We start from the raw sequence: 16,271 nt of genomic DNA, 5'->3' as shown, positions 1-16,271 counted from the left end.
ATTCAGACAGCTTCAACATTTCTCACAATAAAATATGACAAGAACTTAACTTAGATCTTGATAATGCCAGATAACTTTGATAGAAAAGTATGTAATGCATTACAATCAACCAAAAATTCAGACAACTGTTAGTATGACAATACTTACACAATTACCAATACTTTGTTGACCAATTACCAAGCAATGCCAAATTTTGTTCAGTCTGTGGTGTAAAAAGGTTGCATTAGCAACTAAAGAAAAAACACTTAAGCAAAACATGGTCAGGTCAAAGTGTCTGACTATATTTTGTTTCTAGATATTTATCAATTTTACTGGTAGTCCACTGTATGAAGAATTTTTGGGTATAGTATGTCACTGTTTATTTTGCTGTCCTCACTTACATTAATGTCCTGCACCCACTAGTAAAATTTTTGGTTTGACTGTATATATATCTTAAATGACTCACACAGGAACAGGTTTAATCTGTTTTAATACATCCAATCCTAGATTTGGTGGCTAAGATGGTTTTACTTAAGATTCTTTAAATGCATCCAACAATTAACCTGCTAACTGAAACCCGAAGCACATTTGTACCCCTTCACCAGCACTCATAACGTTCACGGGGTAAACATATCGGCCACACTTTCTGAAATCATGCACGGTCAGGAAAACGCATGCAGAGTCGCATTAGACAGCTTCAAGGACGAATCGAGGTGAGGCCGAGCAAACGGAGGCTTAATCGTTCAATCATACCGTGCCGTAACACTTAAAGCATTGCACCGCATCCTATATACGTAACCTTCCATGCATGTCCCATTTGTATGCGACAAGACCTTTGCATCCCAAGGCAATGTGCTTTAAATAAGCTGATCCCCTAGCGCTGGGATTGCAGAAGCATATAACAGGAATATGTAGCAGGACACCTGCCCACGACAGCCACAGTCGTTAAAAATTGATCGCTCAGAACATGGGACGCTTCAGATGGGAGCTCTCCATGTGATTCAGTGAGTGCCTTTATCAGCGGCAGCTGCAGTTCCCCTCACAGACACTCACACTGCCTTTCTGAGCACGAGAAACAAGGACGTCCTTCTTTTGCCTGGAAACCAGAGATGTTAGGAACGAGCAGTTAAAGCCTCGCTCTATCATTACTGCTCAACTTTCATTTCTGAGGAGTTAATCAGCTTCACGAGACATTTGAAATCGCCGTGCAGGTAATTATGACCTTTATGTGTGTGAGTGTGTGTGGAACGCGAGCGTTTGGCTTTTGCTCTATGTGGGATGGAGCGGGAGCTGTCCGCCAGCAATGGTGCTGAAATCAGCCTCAATAAACGAGGAAGTGATTTTGTTTTCGCCTCGTATCCAGAACGGGAGTAAATACTAAAGCGGTCGCTTTAACGCATTTATAGGCGCAAGAAGACACTGGGAGCACAGTACCGTACGAGATTCACTCGGACTCATTCATCAGCTAACGTTTCGGTGCATTCGGACTATAAGCGTGCGGGTTTGATTCGGATAGATGAGGGAAAGTTTACACACAGATTAAGGGATCCAGTCATGCGTTGTATTGTATTATCATTCATTCTAAGATTTACATTCTTGAACTCGATCATCATAACACGCCTTTTGCTCAAATGTTATTAGATATTCAGGTTGCACTGTAATGTTGCCATTCCCCACGAGAAGAACACACGCTCCCTGCAGATTTACTTCAAATGTACACGATGTATACTTGTCCCAGAGCTTGTTATTAACGCTATTTTTCCTAGTGAAGGTTAAGTTACGTGCAGGCATAGATAAGCCACTAACCGTAGCCCGTGGTAATTTTACAATTCTGCACTTTGTGTGAACTGTATGCGAGGTATATTGACCTTTACTGTCCTTCATATGTTACGGATCGACTGGATAGTATTGTGTATGCCATGCAGTCATTATAAGTAATGTTTTGTCACATAACCTAAAAATGCCTTCATCCGTGACACCTATAATAAATGGTTTGGAGTCAAACACATTATTTATTATTTATTATTTTAAGGGTCAAGTCAGGTAGAAAACGCTCCTTAGGGAAAATATAAAGGGCTCACATTTACTTTTTTTTTAAACAGTGAATCCTGTTTATACAAACTAAGTTTTTGCTAATAAGTAATTGTCTGTTTCACATTGTAGATCTGGCGACAAGGGACTACTTGAAAAGCTTAACCTGAATGTAATATTTGCTTGAAGAAGGCAGGAATTAAAAGCCATCATCATGAATTTTGTTATGAAGCAAGCGTTGGGAGGTAAGTTTCAGATCGTCCCGTTTCTCCAAACATGACTCACACAGAATAGACTCAGAGCTGAAACTATACACCCATTCAGTAAGATTGCATAGCAATACCATCATGTTCAATCTGCCTTGTATGTCATACACTGCTCTTTATTTGCATGCTCATGAAAAGTGAACTAAGTATTGCTTTTTTTCCCTTTGTTTTGGAGTAGTTTTTTCCTATTTATCTTTGTCTTGCATAGCTTATTTTTTCAGTCAAACAATGTGGTTTAAGATAACCTCTCACCAGTGATGAATTAGAAAGCACTTGATCTTTTGGGTTGGTATTTGGTCACAGATAGAGGCCGTGCGTCTTTGCGCATTTCAAAATCTGCCGCAGTTCCCTGTTGTTTTCATGACAAGAGGTTTGTTTTCTAGTTGGAAGACAATTCAGTTGTTTTTCTCTATTTACTCAAACTTTTTAAAAGGTTTGTTTGGTTCATTATTATTATTTCCATTTTAATTATTTTTGCAAGACATATTTCATATCCATGCAAGCCAGAATTACTGACTATTTACAATGTGCTCTGCCGAGCCTAATCGAAATAATAATAATTCCATAAATATTGGCATTAAATGCCAAAACAGAACTGCATCTTAATGTGGTTCATTAATCTCCTTTGTATCCGCATGAGGATTTTATCCGTCTCACTCTGTGCGGACTTCCGCTCGTCAAAGCACTTAGCCCCATCAAGACTGAGATTGACAGTCCAGTCCCGAGGGATATCATGAGAGCAGGACTGCGGCGGTTGATTAGCAGGGATGTGCTATAAAAAGGTGGCTTACGACCTGTTTCATTAACCAGCTGCCGGGTAAAGCAGCCCATGAGGGTCCTGCCCTAGTCCACTTGCTCCATCGATAAAGAAAATGAGTGAAATCCACTGAGCTGTACGGAAAGGGATTTCACCCTTGAGAAGAGAGAATGGTCCCAACTTTCCACTCTCGTCCTCTCATGTCATTTTCTAAGAGTAGCAGTCCGTGTCTAAGATAAATTGATCCTGGCTTCAGATGTTTTGGGGTTATTATGTTTTTAAATATTTCAAGTCGCCTACAACTAGATTTGCATTTCCTGCAGGAATTACCAATGCTTGCAAGGCGGCAAGAGAATAAGTTTTAGGTAAGCTTAGTTTCAGGCTTTGGTTCTGCGCAAATGATGATGACTCTCATGGTGCATCTTGTTTTCAGTTGGCTGCACACAAGAATCAGCTATAAATGGTTAAAGTGTTTTTTGGAAATTTATTTTTGGGGGCTGCTAGAATATATTTACATGATTTAATGTTCAAAAACACATTGTTTTTCTCATACTATACACCCTTTGTTCTAAAAAATTCTGTGCCTTTAAAATCCATCTTTCTAAAAAGCACAGACGGTTATGATTGGTCGGCTGGCAAACCCTGTTGTGATTGGTGAGTCACTTAAAGCATATGCCGGAAATGTAACGCCCCTTACCATATTTGGGTTTTAGCTCCCAAGGCTTCACAAACAGCTGTAAATGCTTCGTTTCATAATTGATGAATTTTGCAATATTGAATCAACATTGAACTGACTTCAGCTGAATCATGGCATTATTATATATTGTTGAAATGAACTTGTTTCATAATTGATGAATTTTTTATAGTTATTGCACTGAACTGAATAATGACACTGTTTTCTTTTTAGAGCTGCTTTAAAGCAGCATTTGAATTTCTCTCATATTTCATGAAGTTTGCTTCACTGATTCTGTTCTTTTCCTGTTTATTACTGTCAAGCTGCATTGAAACCATTTGTATTGTGTAAAGCACAATATAAATAAGGCAGCAGCTAGTAGTGCAAATAGCGATATATTGTATTTACACTGTTCAGCAGGCGTGTTTTGTAGTGTTGACTAGTCCGACCACACGTTGGTGGGCGGAGTTAGTGTAAATAGCCTCAATAAGGCGGGCTATAAATAAAGGTGACTTAACTTGGCTTAAATAGTATCATGTCTTTGGTAACTGTGGTGTCAATATTAGAAGTCTACCTGATCTCATGACAAAAAAATACCTATGTGAAGTTTTTCGCATCAATAGCTACATACCACTGTAGTTTCCAACAGAAATGAATGCTCGCTGTTCTAGGCGGTAGAACAGTGAGTACTTGTAATTGGTTTCATACACACTTACTGTATGACTACAGCTCCATATGTTTTATTTTCAGACATAACAAGCTTGTTCGGTAGCTCAGCCAGCACAGACTTGGACGTAGGATTCAGAATCCTTGGCTTCGAATCCTGTGAAAAATATGATTCACAATAAAAGAGCTGAAAAACAAGCTAAAACGGCATGCTTACAATTGCGTTTTTACATCACATTCACTTTTGTTCATGCTATTGAGTAGGTTTAAGTGTAGTGCAGATGGTATGTTATTTTAAAACATCACGGAGCATTGGAGTTATCATGGACATTTTAAGTCAGAACTGCAACACGTACAACACCAAAGTCACATAAAACATACCATGTGTACGTCCATCTGTTCTGGGTTAAAAAACGAACACTCTTTTAGGGGACATTTTACAACAAATATGTCACGAAATGTACATGGTGGTATGTATTTTACGTCTTACAAAAAAGTTTCCACAGGTACGTTTTTGTCATGAGATCAGGTTGTTAGAAGTCTATACAATTTAAAGGCGGGGCTTAAGCAACCAGAAGGTGGGCAGTATGCAAATATATAACGTGTGATGTGATGTAGCTAAATAGCAGAAAAATGGCAGGACTACAATCGATGAATGTTTTACGTGGAAGAGATGAACTCCCTTTGGTGTGAACTTTTGTGCAGATGCACAAACAGCTATATTACACACTACAGGACAGGCACAATCAAATAAGCATTTAAATATGTGACCCTGGACCGCGAAATCAATCATAAGTAGCACGGGTATATTTGTAGCAATAGTATGGGTCAAAATTTTTATTTTGTGCCAAAAATTTTACAATTAGAATTTTAAATGGAGATCATGTCCATTAAAATATTTTGTAAATTTCCTACCATAAATATATCAAAACTTTATTGTTGATTAGTAATATGCATTGCTAAGAACAACAAAAGTCGATTTTCTCAATATTTAGATATTTTTGCACCTTCAGGTCACAGATTTTCATCCAAATTGTGTCCTATCCTAACAAACCATACATCCATGGAAAGCTTATTTATTTCAATTTCATGAAAATTGACCCTTATGACTGGTTTTGTGGTCCAGGGTCACATATATGCAACGAAAGTCAGGCCAATCATAATTCAGTATGCAAATTGATGCAGGAAAGAAAAACCAATCCCCTGATAGCAAATAAATGGAAGAGGTTGTATGTATTCGCTCTAAAGCTTTTATTGCATCATTCAGATGCATCCATAAATGCATTACCACATTGGCCCATTTCAAAACTGCTGCTGTGGGCTTTTTTTTTTTTTTTTTTTGTATGCTTGCAGTCTCCACCGTTGATTGATCCTGTAAATCATGGAACAGGCAATCTCCATTTGCCAGCAGCCGTTTTGACAGGCCCCCACACACGGTTCTGACCGACATTAGATAATAAAGCTCAGGCTGAAGCGAAATAATGGGCCTGTCTGGCTCAGTAAGAGATTTAGAGGCAGCGGGTCAGCGTGTGGCGAGAGAGTTCGGCACTAAAGCTCACGGATGTAAGACTAATCACGGTTATGTGAGAGAAATCTCCTGGGCATCCCTGCAGCATCAGCCAGAATGCAACCAGAATGCGAGGCCACCCCTATGCACACATGCGCTCTCACACTTACTCATCTCACTTTCTTACTGAATTTCACACACGTTCGCTCTGTTTTCTTCTCTTTTGCTCAGTACTGCACTTCAGCTTGGTTGGTTGGGGTTTAAAAGACATTAAATATTTAGAGATATCGATCGACTGCACTGACACTATTGGATGAGAACAAAACTTGAACTAAATAGGACTAAATAATGACACTTTTGTCTTCAGACGCAATTTTATCACAAATGTTTTATGCAATATTCTAATTTTATGTGCAAATATTTGTATGGAAATGTAGCTATTGATTCTGTTATTTGCTATATAAATAAACTTGACATTGTCACAGTTTTTTCCTACTATAACCCTGATATTTTGACCACTTTCTCCTTTTCTCCCTCTCTTTGCATCTCTCTGGCTAAGGCAGCTTGGCGGAGTGGAAAGAGTCTTGCGTACAGTTGCTCAGCGTTGTTAATAAGCTCGACATGCCTGACTGTGCTTTAATTTTTAAAGTTTGTTTCCAGGTTTAAATCGCAGATTTTCGACGTCCTCTCAGGCCTCACTGTATATCCAATTTTCATTGTTAATTGGGATGCTCACATGTGTGGTAAATTAACACCTGTTGTCATTAATATGCAGAAGCTGCTCGGCTGAATCCAATTTTAACTACTGCGCTGAGGCGTTCGGACCTGACTCAGATCACCTTCACACTAGCGTCAATGCTCTCGCACGTCCTGTGGGGTTCAGGCGGGTCACTCTGTCAAAGGGTCAAACATTAGCGTGGGTTGTGGAAATCTAATCAAATACCCCTAATCAAAAGCACAACGCAACTTTAAGTCAACTGAAATTAATTAAATTGAGTTCTACTGAACTAATGCCTATGCAAAACGGTGCAATAATTCCACATCTGGCTGTCACAGAGGTTAATTTAATTCACCTTCATGACAGAAAAAATTAATCATGTGTGTAAGCTGTCCTGTGTTGGCAGGGCACATCAAAAAGCTTACTTCTTATTTTTAAATAGTCAATAAGCTCATTCTACTACAGAGCATTTTGTTTGATAAAAATAAGTCTATACCTTTATGTTGTTGATGAAAACATGTTGATACCTTTCAAATTACCACAGTAAAAACATGCATCAGTGATGCAATTTGTCTTTCTGTATTCCTATGTAATTTACAAGGGAAAATCAAAGCCTGTGACGTCAGGAAGCCCAGCTCTGTGCAGCACCAGAGCTGATGCCTATTGATTTATGTGTTGACCTATAAACGACTGATCACTTACGTTTAGCTGGTGTGATTTTTAAGCATGTAATGAGAAGAACGGTAAATGCAGTGTGCGGAAATCAATACGCCAGCTGAGATTGGGCCAGGTGCTGATCCCTCCGCAGGAGGCAAGGAGGTTAAATGCTAGACCCGGCATTTCGGCTGGAATTAGACGAACATTAAATTGATTATAGGGCTTTTAGGAGCTCTTAGAGCCAAACTCATGGACTAATCTGACAGTCATCAAGTTTTAATTGTAATGTGAGCCTCTAAGATGAGCGAAGGGATGGAAATCTGGGTTGAGAAGGGGCAATAAAATCTAGAATGACCAATGAACTCTATTTATGAAGCATCCTCAAAGTGTTTTTTCATCCTTAAAGCTATATTTAGCTAACTTATGAGGATCGTTTTGCCCTCAAAGTAGCATGGGTTTTCTACGATGATGTTTTAGTGCCTTGTTAAAAAAAAAAAAAAAAAAAAATCTACGATTACGAGAATAAAGTCAAAATTGTGAGAATAAAGTGGAAATATTACGAGAATAAAAGTGGAAATATTTTGACAACAAAGTCAAAATTTTGAGAATAAAGTCGAAATTATGAGAATAAAGACGAAATATGAAGAGAATAATGTCGAAATATTTTGAGAATAAAGTCAAGAATAAAGTCAAAATTATGAGAATAAAGTCGAAACTATGAGAATAATGTAGAAATATAATGAGAATAATGTCAAAATATTTCGAGAATAAAGTTAAACTTATGAGATTTAAGTTGAAATGTTTTGAGGATAAAGTCAAATTACGAGAATAAAGTCAAAGTGTTCAGAGAATAAAGTCCAAATGTTGAGAATAAAGTAAAAATATGTTGAGAATTAAGTCAAAATTACAAGAATTATTTCAAAGCAATTACAAGATTAAAGTTATAATATTTTGAGAGTATATTCTAGCATTGTGCGCATACAAATGGCCTGGATTGGGAGCACCAGGAGAAATGTAAAAAGTCTCAGCTTTATAGCAAAATACAAACAATATGTCTATTACAATTATGTGTTTTCAATTATGTGAATCAGTCATCTTTCCGATTAAAGTGTGGCATTTGTTTTACTAAATTAGGCTATAATGTTTTTTTAATCCTTCTGATGTTCTTTCATGTTTATATAGTACTACAACCTTGAAATAAAGAGGAAAAACACATTTACAAATAGTTTTTCATGATAAAACTGTGTTATTGTATATTAAAAGCAACAAAGCACAAAATTATTGCGATTACTGGGTGGCTGGCGTGCTACAAATTATAAATAAAAGGCATTAAATATTATTTGCAATCATTTATTGTATTATACCATGAACAAAACAGCTTGTAAATAATCACTTATATATCTCAGAAAAGACAACAATATAACTCGTGTTAACAAGTTGGAGAAATGAAAAATGAACGATTGGATGCCACAGCTGTTTTGTGGAAGTTTTACAAAAGAAACAGTATAATTTGATGATACAAATGCCTCATTGTAATCAAAAAGATTATTGATTTACATGAATGCAGCGATCTGTCCCGCCACATTAAAAAGTGTGAAAAACACATTATTGCAAGACACATTGTTTGTATTTCGGTATAAAACTGATAGATTTTGAAAGCTGATCTTTGTTTTATATTATAAGTAACAAAAGCACAAAGCTTATTGGGTGGCTGGCACACTACAAATAGGCCTAATGAATGCAATCGAACACATGAAATAATATTTCCAAGCATACTCAGTGCTTCCAATCCAGGCCATTTGCATGCATTTAATTTTGACTTTATTTTCTAAACATTTTGACATTATTCTCATAATTTCGACTTCATTCTCAAAACATTTAGACTTCATTCTCATAATTTCAATTTCATTCTTGTAGTTTCGACCTTATTCTCAAAATATTTCGGCATCACTCTCATGATTTCGACTTTATTCTTATATTTTGACTTTATTCTCAAAACATTTAGACTTTATTCTCGAAATATCGACTTAATTCTTATGATTTCGACCTTATTCTCAATATTTCGATTTCATTCTTGAAATATTTTGACTTTTTTCTCAAAATATTACAACTGTAATCTTGTAATTTTATTTTATTTTTTTAAATGTGGCACTAAAATGCCATCTTAGTCTTCAAAGAGGGGTCAGTACAGAATTTAAGATAAAAACTGGTAACATTTAATGACTTTTTTCATTCAGTTTAAAAAAAAAAACTGGTCTAAAATCATGAGAATCATGAATATTTATTGACAGGGGCATTTCCTCAGAGGAGGCAAGGGAGGCAATGTCTTCTCAAAATATTGGATGAGAAAAAAGTTCATAGTACAAAAATAAAACAACACCAGTATTACAAAATATAACATTAAAAAAATGTATAAATCGTTTGTTTTTTAAAAAAAGAAACATTGTCCAACAACGACACCAGCAGGTAAGGTTACTGCGGGAGTTCGCATCTCTCTTGCCTCCCCTGAGCCCATCAAGCTTTAATAGACCCCCTAAAGCGTGGTGAGTTTGGTGGGGGGTAATGGAGAATGAATGGAAGAAAGTCACGTGAGAGGAGGCAGTGCCTCCATCGTGATATGATTGGATAATGACTGGTTATGATCGGCTGTGGTTGGTTCATGCGATAAATCCTGCCTCTTTGTGCACTTTCGCGAATCAGTCTGAATGAACAATATAATGGAAATGCAAAGGTATTGGGATCAAAATGTTTCAAAACCACTGGTCTACATCTTAGTTAATCTACACTCACATCCACAGACTTTCCTTTCTTCATGCACGCTTTCACACCTGTTTTAATGGCTCTCTGGGATAGGATGCAATATGTTTTCCTGTCCCTCCTGTAAATAGTCTAAGAAACAGTATTGCTGTGAATCGTGCCTGACCTTAAACCTTTGAGCGGAACACAGCACTCTCTGTTTCTTTCTCTCTCTCACTATCTTAATCCATCTCTCTTTGGGTGAGCAGATGACCACATGGTAGGACACATGGGCAGGTTCTCTGGCTGTAGGTTTCTGGCTCGGAGCTGCAGGGACTACAAGTGTGCAATGGCCCTTTCAGTTCCACACAGAGAAACACCTGCCATCATGATACATACACACACATATACCTACCCACAATGCACCAACGCACGTATCAAGTTGACATTGTGATCCATTCATGTGCAAATGATGCCATGTGGACACCTTGTCAACACATCAATTCTCAATCAATGTCCTTTAATTGCCAAGTCCCATGCAGTGACACATTTGCACACACACTTGTATAAGCACACTTACACACACAGACACAGCACAGATGGGCTCTGTCCCCAGAATGACCGGGGGTTGGATATCTGGTCAAGCTGCAGCCATTCATGTGTGTTATAAATGGATGAGTCATGACTTTGGACCAGCCCATGGTCCTACACGGTGCCATGGGGCTCTATAAGGTCTTTGCCAGTTTGACACGGCAAGCGCACTTTACAGGCGAAAAAATGGAATGGAATGAAGTGAAATGATCTTCATTAGTAGGCAATTCAAAAACCCAGAATCATTTAGGAATGAAACAAATGGGAATGTTATTGAGTCATTCATTCAGTCGATTGTTGGAGAAATGATGACTCATTTAATAACAAAACAGGTGAATCACTGAATCATTTCAGTCAAATGATTTGACATTTTTAAGCTTTTTTATTTTCTAAAACCAACATCTACAACATATTTCTGCAAAATTTGAATGGGCATAATTTCTATATCTCATTGGGAAGTTTTTTTTTTAAATAACTAGAAAATATCTGAGTTACTTTTTCAAATAAGTAATGCCAGTACTCCTAAATTCAGTATTAAAAACAGTTAAATGCAATTGTAATGCATTACTTTTAAAAGTAACTTTCCACAACACTGGCTACACATAAGAAGCAACACTTTCAGCTTAGTTTAACTTCTTTTTCTAAATGCTTTCTGCAAATTTTCCAACTAAATCATGCATTTAAATTGTTTATTTTAAAAAAAGTAAAAAATAAAAATGAAAATCTGCCAGTGTAGTAAAAACAAATTCACCTATATTAAAAATGTTTTAAAGAAGTCTTTTCTTCTCACCAAGCCTGCATTTATTTGATCAAAAAGTAAAGCAAAAACAGTAACATTTTGAAATATTTTTACTATTTAAAATAACTGTTTTCTCTTTGAATATAGTTTAAAATGTAATTTTTTCCTGTGATTTCAAAGTTGAATTATTATTATTATTATTATTATTATTATTATTATTATTATTATTATTATTATTATCATTATTATGTTGAAAACAGCTGAGTAGAATTTTTTTCAGGTTTCTTTGATGAATAGAAAATTCAGAAGAACAGCATTTATCTGAAATAGAAATCTCTTGTAATATTATAAATGTCTTTATCATCACTTTTGATCAATTTAAAGCATCCTTGCTAAACAAAAGTATTAATTTCTATGATTATCTATTATTTCAGACTTTTATTTCAGATAAATGCTGATCTTTGGATCTTTCTATTCATCAAAAAATCTTTAAAAAAGTACTCAACAGTTTAAAATATTAATATAAAAATATAAATATATAAATATATAAAAATAATAATAATAAATGTTTTTTGAACAGCAAATCAACATATTGCTGATCTTTGGATCTTTCTACTCATCAATAAATCCTGGAAAAAATTGCTCAACAGTTTAAAATATTGCTAATAATAATAAATGTTTTTTAAACAGCAAATCAACATATTGGAATGATTTCTGTAGGATCATGTGATACTGAAGACTGGAGTAATAATGCTCAAAATGTAGCTTTGATCACAGGAATAAATTACTTATAAATTAAAATATATTTAAATAGAAAGGAGATATTTTAAATTGTAAAAATATTTCACAATATTACTGCTTTTGCTGTATTTTGGATACAATAAATGAAGGCTTGGTGAGCAGAAGAGACTTTAAAAAACATTACAAATCCTACTGTTCAAATTTTTTTTGACTGGTAGTGTGCATAGTCTGAAAACAAATCTGTGTTGTTTCAAGTTAATTGATCTTTAACTGTAAAATTAGACAAAATTATTCATTAAAAATGTGAATATGTTTTTGGAGTGTGGTTCAAAACACAACATTCAGGGGACTAGCTATGCTGATCTTTTCACCAGGGTACGATTTTTAATGGTTGAGTTTGAGATTTTTTTACAAGATATGAACAACAATAACAACATGACAGTAGTTTTGCCCTTCAAATTTATGCCTGTGTTTAATTGACAACAGTACATTGACAACAGAAAATATGAAAAAGTTTGTCAGTATTCATAGTTGGGGTGTGTTTCCTGAAAGCTCCATCATAACAAATATACAGTGGAACTTACGACCATAGTTCTATCCTAAAAATGTTAGCATAGTAATGTATATGGCGGAATAAATGCTGCTGAATTGCTACTGCTATTTGCTATTGCTGTTGTTGAAGGTTATTGCTGCTGCTGCAAAGGAGGTACAGGAACTTGCTATTGCCAATACATATACCGTAAGGCTGCAGTGAGTATTTAAGACATACTGCTGCTGCACAAATAGCATATATAATAAACTGTAACAGATCTATACAGGTGGAGCTGGGGAGGTCGAGGGTTTCAGAGGAACTCTGAAAGCACACTGTGAAATGCTCTAGTGAATGCTAACCAGCCATTTAAAGGTAAAGCAGCAAGCTCATTGGCTGCATATTCAACATGAACGAATAAGCTTGTGGCAAGTAGTTTAACACTGTGAATATCATCAGTTTGTAATAACAACCCATCAGTCTGCACCATCTAGAGTTCCATGACAGAACTTAGTATTTAGCTAACGATGCTTTTAGGAAACACACCCCTGCTGGTGGATGTTGTAACTTACATTATTCAATGGGCAAAAAGCACATTGCAACATATAAATTATACAAAAGTAAAATCTTAATTTAAATAAGTATTAGTATTACCATTCATCTCAAAATATAAGAATATTATACATGCAGTGCTCATCAGTGTGATCAGTGAGGTCTCGCTTTGTACCGTGCAATTATTGATTCAGGCTGGTTTCATTAGATCATTAGAAAGGTCTCATTAATCAGTAATCATTATCACCGCCATAAACATCCTCTGAATACCCTTCACCTCATCCTCACCATCAGCATGGCACCTTTACAGCATCATACAGCAAACTGAAAAATCAGAACGAAATGAATATTTTATAAGAACCCATGTAAAAAATAGGTAATGCTCTCTTCCCGGTGCACACATGGTCATTACTGCCTCGCCGATATAAAAAAGTTAAAATAAGGAAAAAAGTGATTTAGTGCCTACTGATGTGGCTCGACGTTGTCCAAATGGCCCCATTAAAACCTGTTTGACATTTCATTTATTTGATTCATTACAGGCAACTCTCAAAGCTCTCTCTTCAACTGTTACTTTCCTCCTCCAGTCAGCCTAATATTAATCCAGTGTCATGATACCATTGTGAGGTTAATCTTAGCCATAAAACAGCCTGGCCCAGGGAACAATTATCGTATTCTGTATCCCAGAGATCCTCGCTGAAGATTATTATATGTCTGCCGGCATGACAAAAACTTTAAAACGTCCTTGTTTTAAGACTTTTTTTTAGCTACAAGGCGCCTGACCTAAATTAATAACATTCAAGTATAGAAATAGATCCAGACACAATAAACTCAAGATGCCTCTTGAGAATTGAGCAGACACTAAATAAAATCTCACACTAATAAGTGAAAGTTAATTCCTAACACCCATAACGTTTCATGCAAATTACATAAAGGAACCTCGGCAAGCAAAAAATAGGTTGCCGACGTCAGCTGTTAGATAACCTTGACGCGCTACGCTCTGGCGTTTGGGTCTCCGAGCTGCTATCCGGTATCCCTGCGAGAGAACTCCATCGCTCGCTGGCACAGGGCAGAGGTCTTTTGGCCGTTACGCTGCTCGCCCTTGACCACTGTCCAAAATGGCGGTCGCGGCCCAGCACGAAACTCTGGCAACCTCTCTGTCCCTAGCAGAGTTAATCCTGCAGCAGGCCTGGAAAGGTTGTGTGCCGTTCCCTTTCGGTCACAGGCGTTACTTTCTGTCGTCTTTTTCTCTAGTGCTCATCAGTTATGACCCACGGGCTGGTGTGGAGGTCTATTAAGCAGTCTCATGCTTTTGTGATGAACTACAAGACCATTTGTCATTGTGCGTGTTTGATACCGAGTGTACGTGTGAACGGCGATGGGAGTTTGGTTGTGCCGACAATAACACCAGGTTATGCGATCGCACTCTTTACTGGAATGTCTATTTCAGCCTCATTACCAAAGAGATGGAGTCAGTCCTTTTATCAACAATACAGAAACGTGCCACGAGTGAATGCTCATTAATGTGAATTCTTTGGTTGAGTCTTCTGTATTTGAATTCTGAAAAACGCTCTATCTGTTTTTCTCTCTATGATAGCCTGGTTGCTTTTTGGTTCTTTTTGGGTTTTCTTTGTTTGAGCTGATACAGCATCAATACAGTGCACACATTTCAATAAATACAGTCTATAGTATTAATCAATCAGGTCAGATTGAGTCATATTTCCCCTCTTGTGAAAGTTGTAATACATTTTCGATGCTTTGAGTGGCTGAACAGAGAAGGGCTGAGCAGAACAAAGGAAAGTGTCTACAGTACATTTTGATCACTGCTAGCTATTTTTTGCTTTGTGTTTGCTAGCAGATGAAGTCCAAACAACTTCAAAAACATCTTCTTATCCCTGAAATACCAAAGCAACAGTAATCCCAAAGACTATCTATGTTTACACTGCCAAAGGAAAAAAAAAGTCCTTTAAAATCTTAAAAATTCTTCTCAAAAGAAACCTTAAGTTATTTCTGTGCCACAAACCAAATTTAAAGGATTAATTCGCTTCAGAATTAAATTTGACTGATAATTTACTCATTCCCATGTCATCCATATCCATGTTCATGTCTTTATTTCTTCAATCGAAAAGAAATTTAGGTTTTTAAGAAAAACATTCCAGGATTTTTCTCCATATAGTGGACTTCAGTAGGGATCAGTGGGTTAAAGTTCCAAATTGCAGTTTCAGTGCAGCTTCAAAGGGCTCCACATGATCCCATCCGAGGAACAAGGGTCCTATGTAGTGAAACAATTGATCATTAAAAAAAAAAAAGTCATGCATGACGTACAGTAGGCAGAAGTACAACCCAGTGTTGACAAAGGGAACGTGCAAAGAAAGTCAAATGCCCTTTACAAAAAAAGGGTAAAACAACAATGTCGGACGATTGGGGTTTTATGCCCTACCCTACCTTTTTGAACACCTTTTGACACAGACAAAGAACTAACCACGCGTGACCTTTCCAATGGGATTTTGCGTGAAGTTGTAGACGTGCATCGCAGAGCTAGAGTAAGATTTGTGGTTAAAGGAGTAGTTCACTTTCAGAACAAAAATTTACAGATAATGTACTCACCCCCTTGTCCTCCAAGATGTTCATGTCTTTCTTCAGTCGTAAAGAAATAATGTCTTTTGAAGAAAACATTTCAGGATTTCTCTCTATATAATGGACTTCTATGGTGCCCCCAAGTTTGAACTTCCAAAATGCAGTTTAAATGCAGCTTCAAAGGGCTCTAAATGATCCCAGCCAAGGAAGAAGGGTCTTATCTACCGAAGCGATCGGTTATTTTCTAAAAATATTTACAATTTATATACTTTTTAATCTCTACACAGAGTACACGCCGAGCTAGACAAGATGAGCATTTGAGGTTAAAAAGTATATAAATTGTAATTTAAAATAAATAAATAAATAACCAATCATTTTGCTAGATAAGACCCTTCTTTCCTCGGCTGTGATTGACCATAGAAGTCCATTATATAGAGAGAAATCCTGAAATGTTTTCCTCAAAAAACATATTTTCCTTACGATGATCTTGGATGACAAGGGGATGACTACATTATCTGTAAATGTTTGTTCTGAAAATGAACTACTCTTTTAAAA

General features: G+C 36.5%; 1 protein-coding gene across 1 annotated transcript in view; it reads left to right on the top strand.

Moving 5' to 3' along the window:
• The first annotated feature begins 879 nt into the window (after positions 1 to 879).
• The window catches only part of LOC141288880 (complexin-1), a 62,546-nt gene continuing 47,154 nt past the window's right edge, over positions 880 to 16,271 (top strand). The window contains exons 1-2 of the mRNA XM_073821085.1: positions 880 to 1,190; positions 2,143 to 2,255. Of these exons, the coding sequence (XP_073677186.1) occupies positions 2,225 to 2,255 (31 nt within the window). The 5' untranslated portion in view covers positions 880 to 1,190; positions 2,143 to 2,224. The remainder of the gene's footprint in view (positions 1,191 to 2,142; positions 2,256 to 16,271) is intronic.

This window comes from Garra rufa, chromosome 16 (assembly GCF_049309525.1).
Source record: "Garra rufa chromosome 16, GarRuf1.0, whole genome shotgun sequence".
Lineage (NCBI taxonomy): Eukaryota > Metazoa > Chordata > Actinopteri > Cypriniformes > Cyprinidae > Garra > Garra rufa.
The sequence above is the reverse complement of the archived record's forward strand: the minus strand, read 5'-3'. Positions and strand labels throughout refer to the sequence as shown.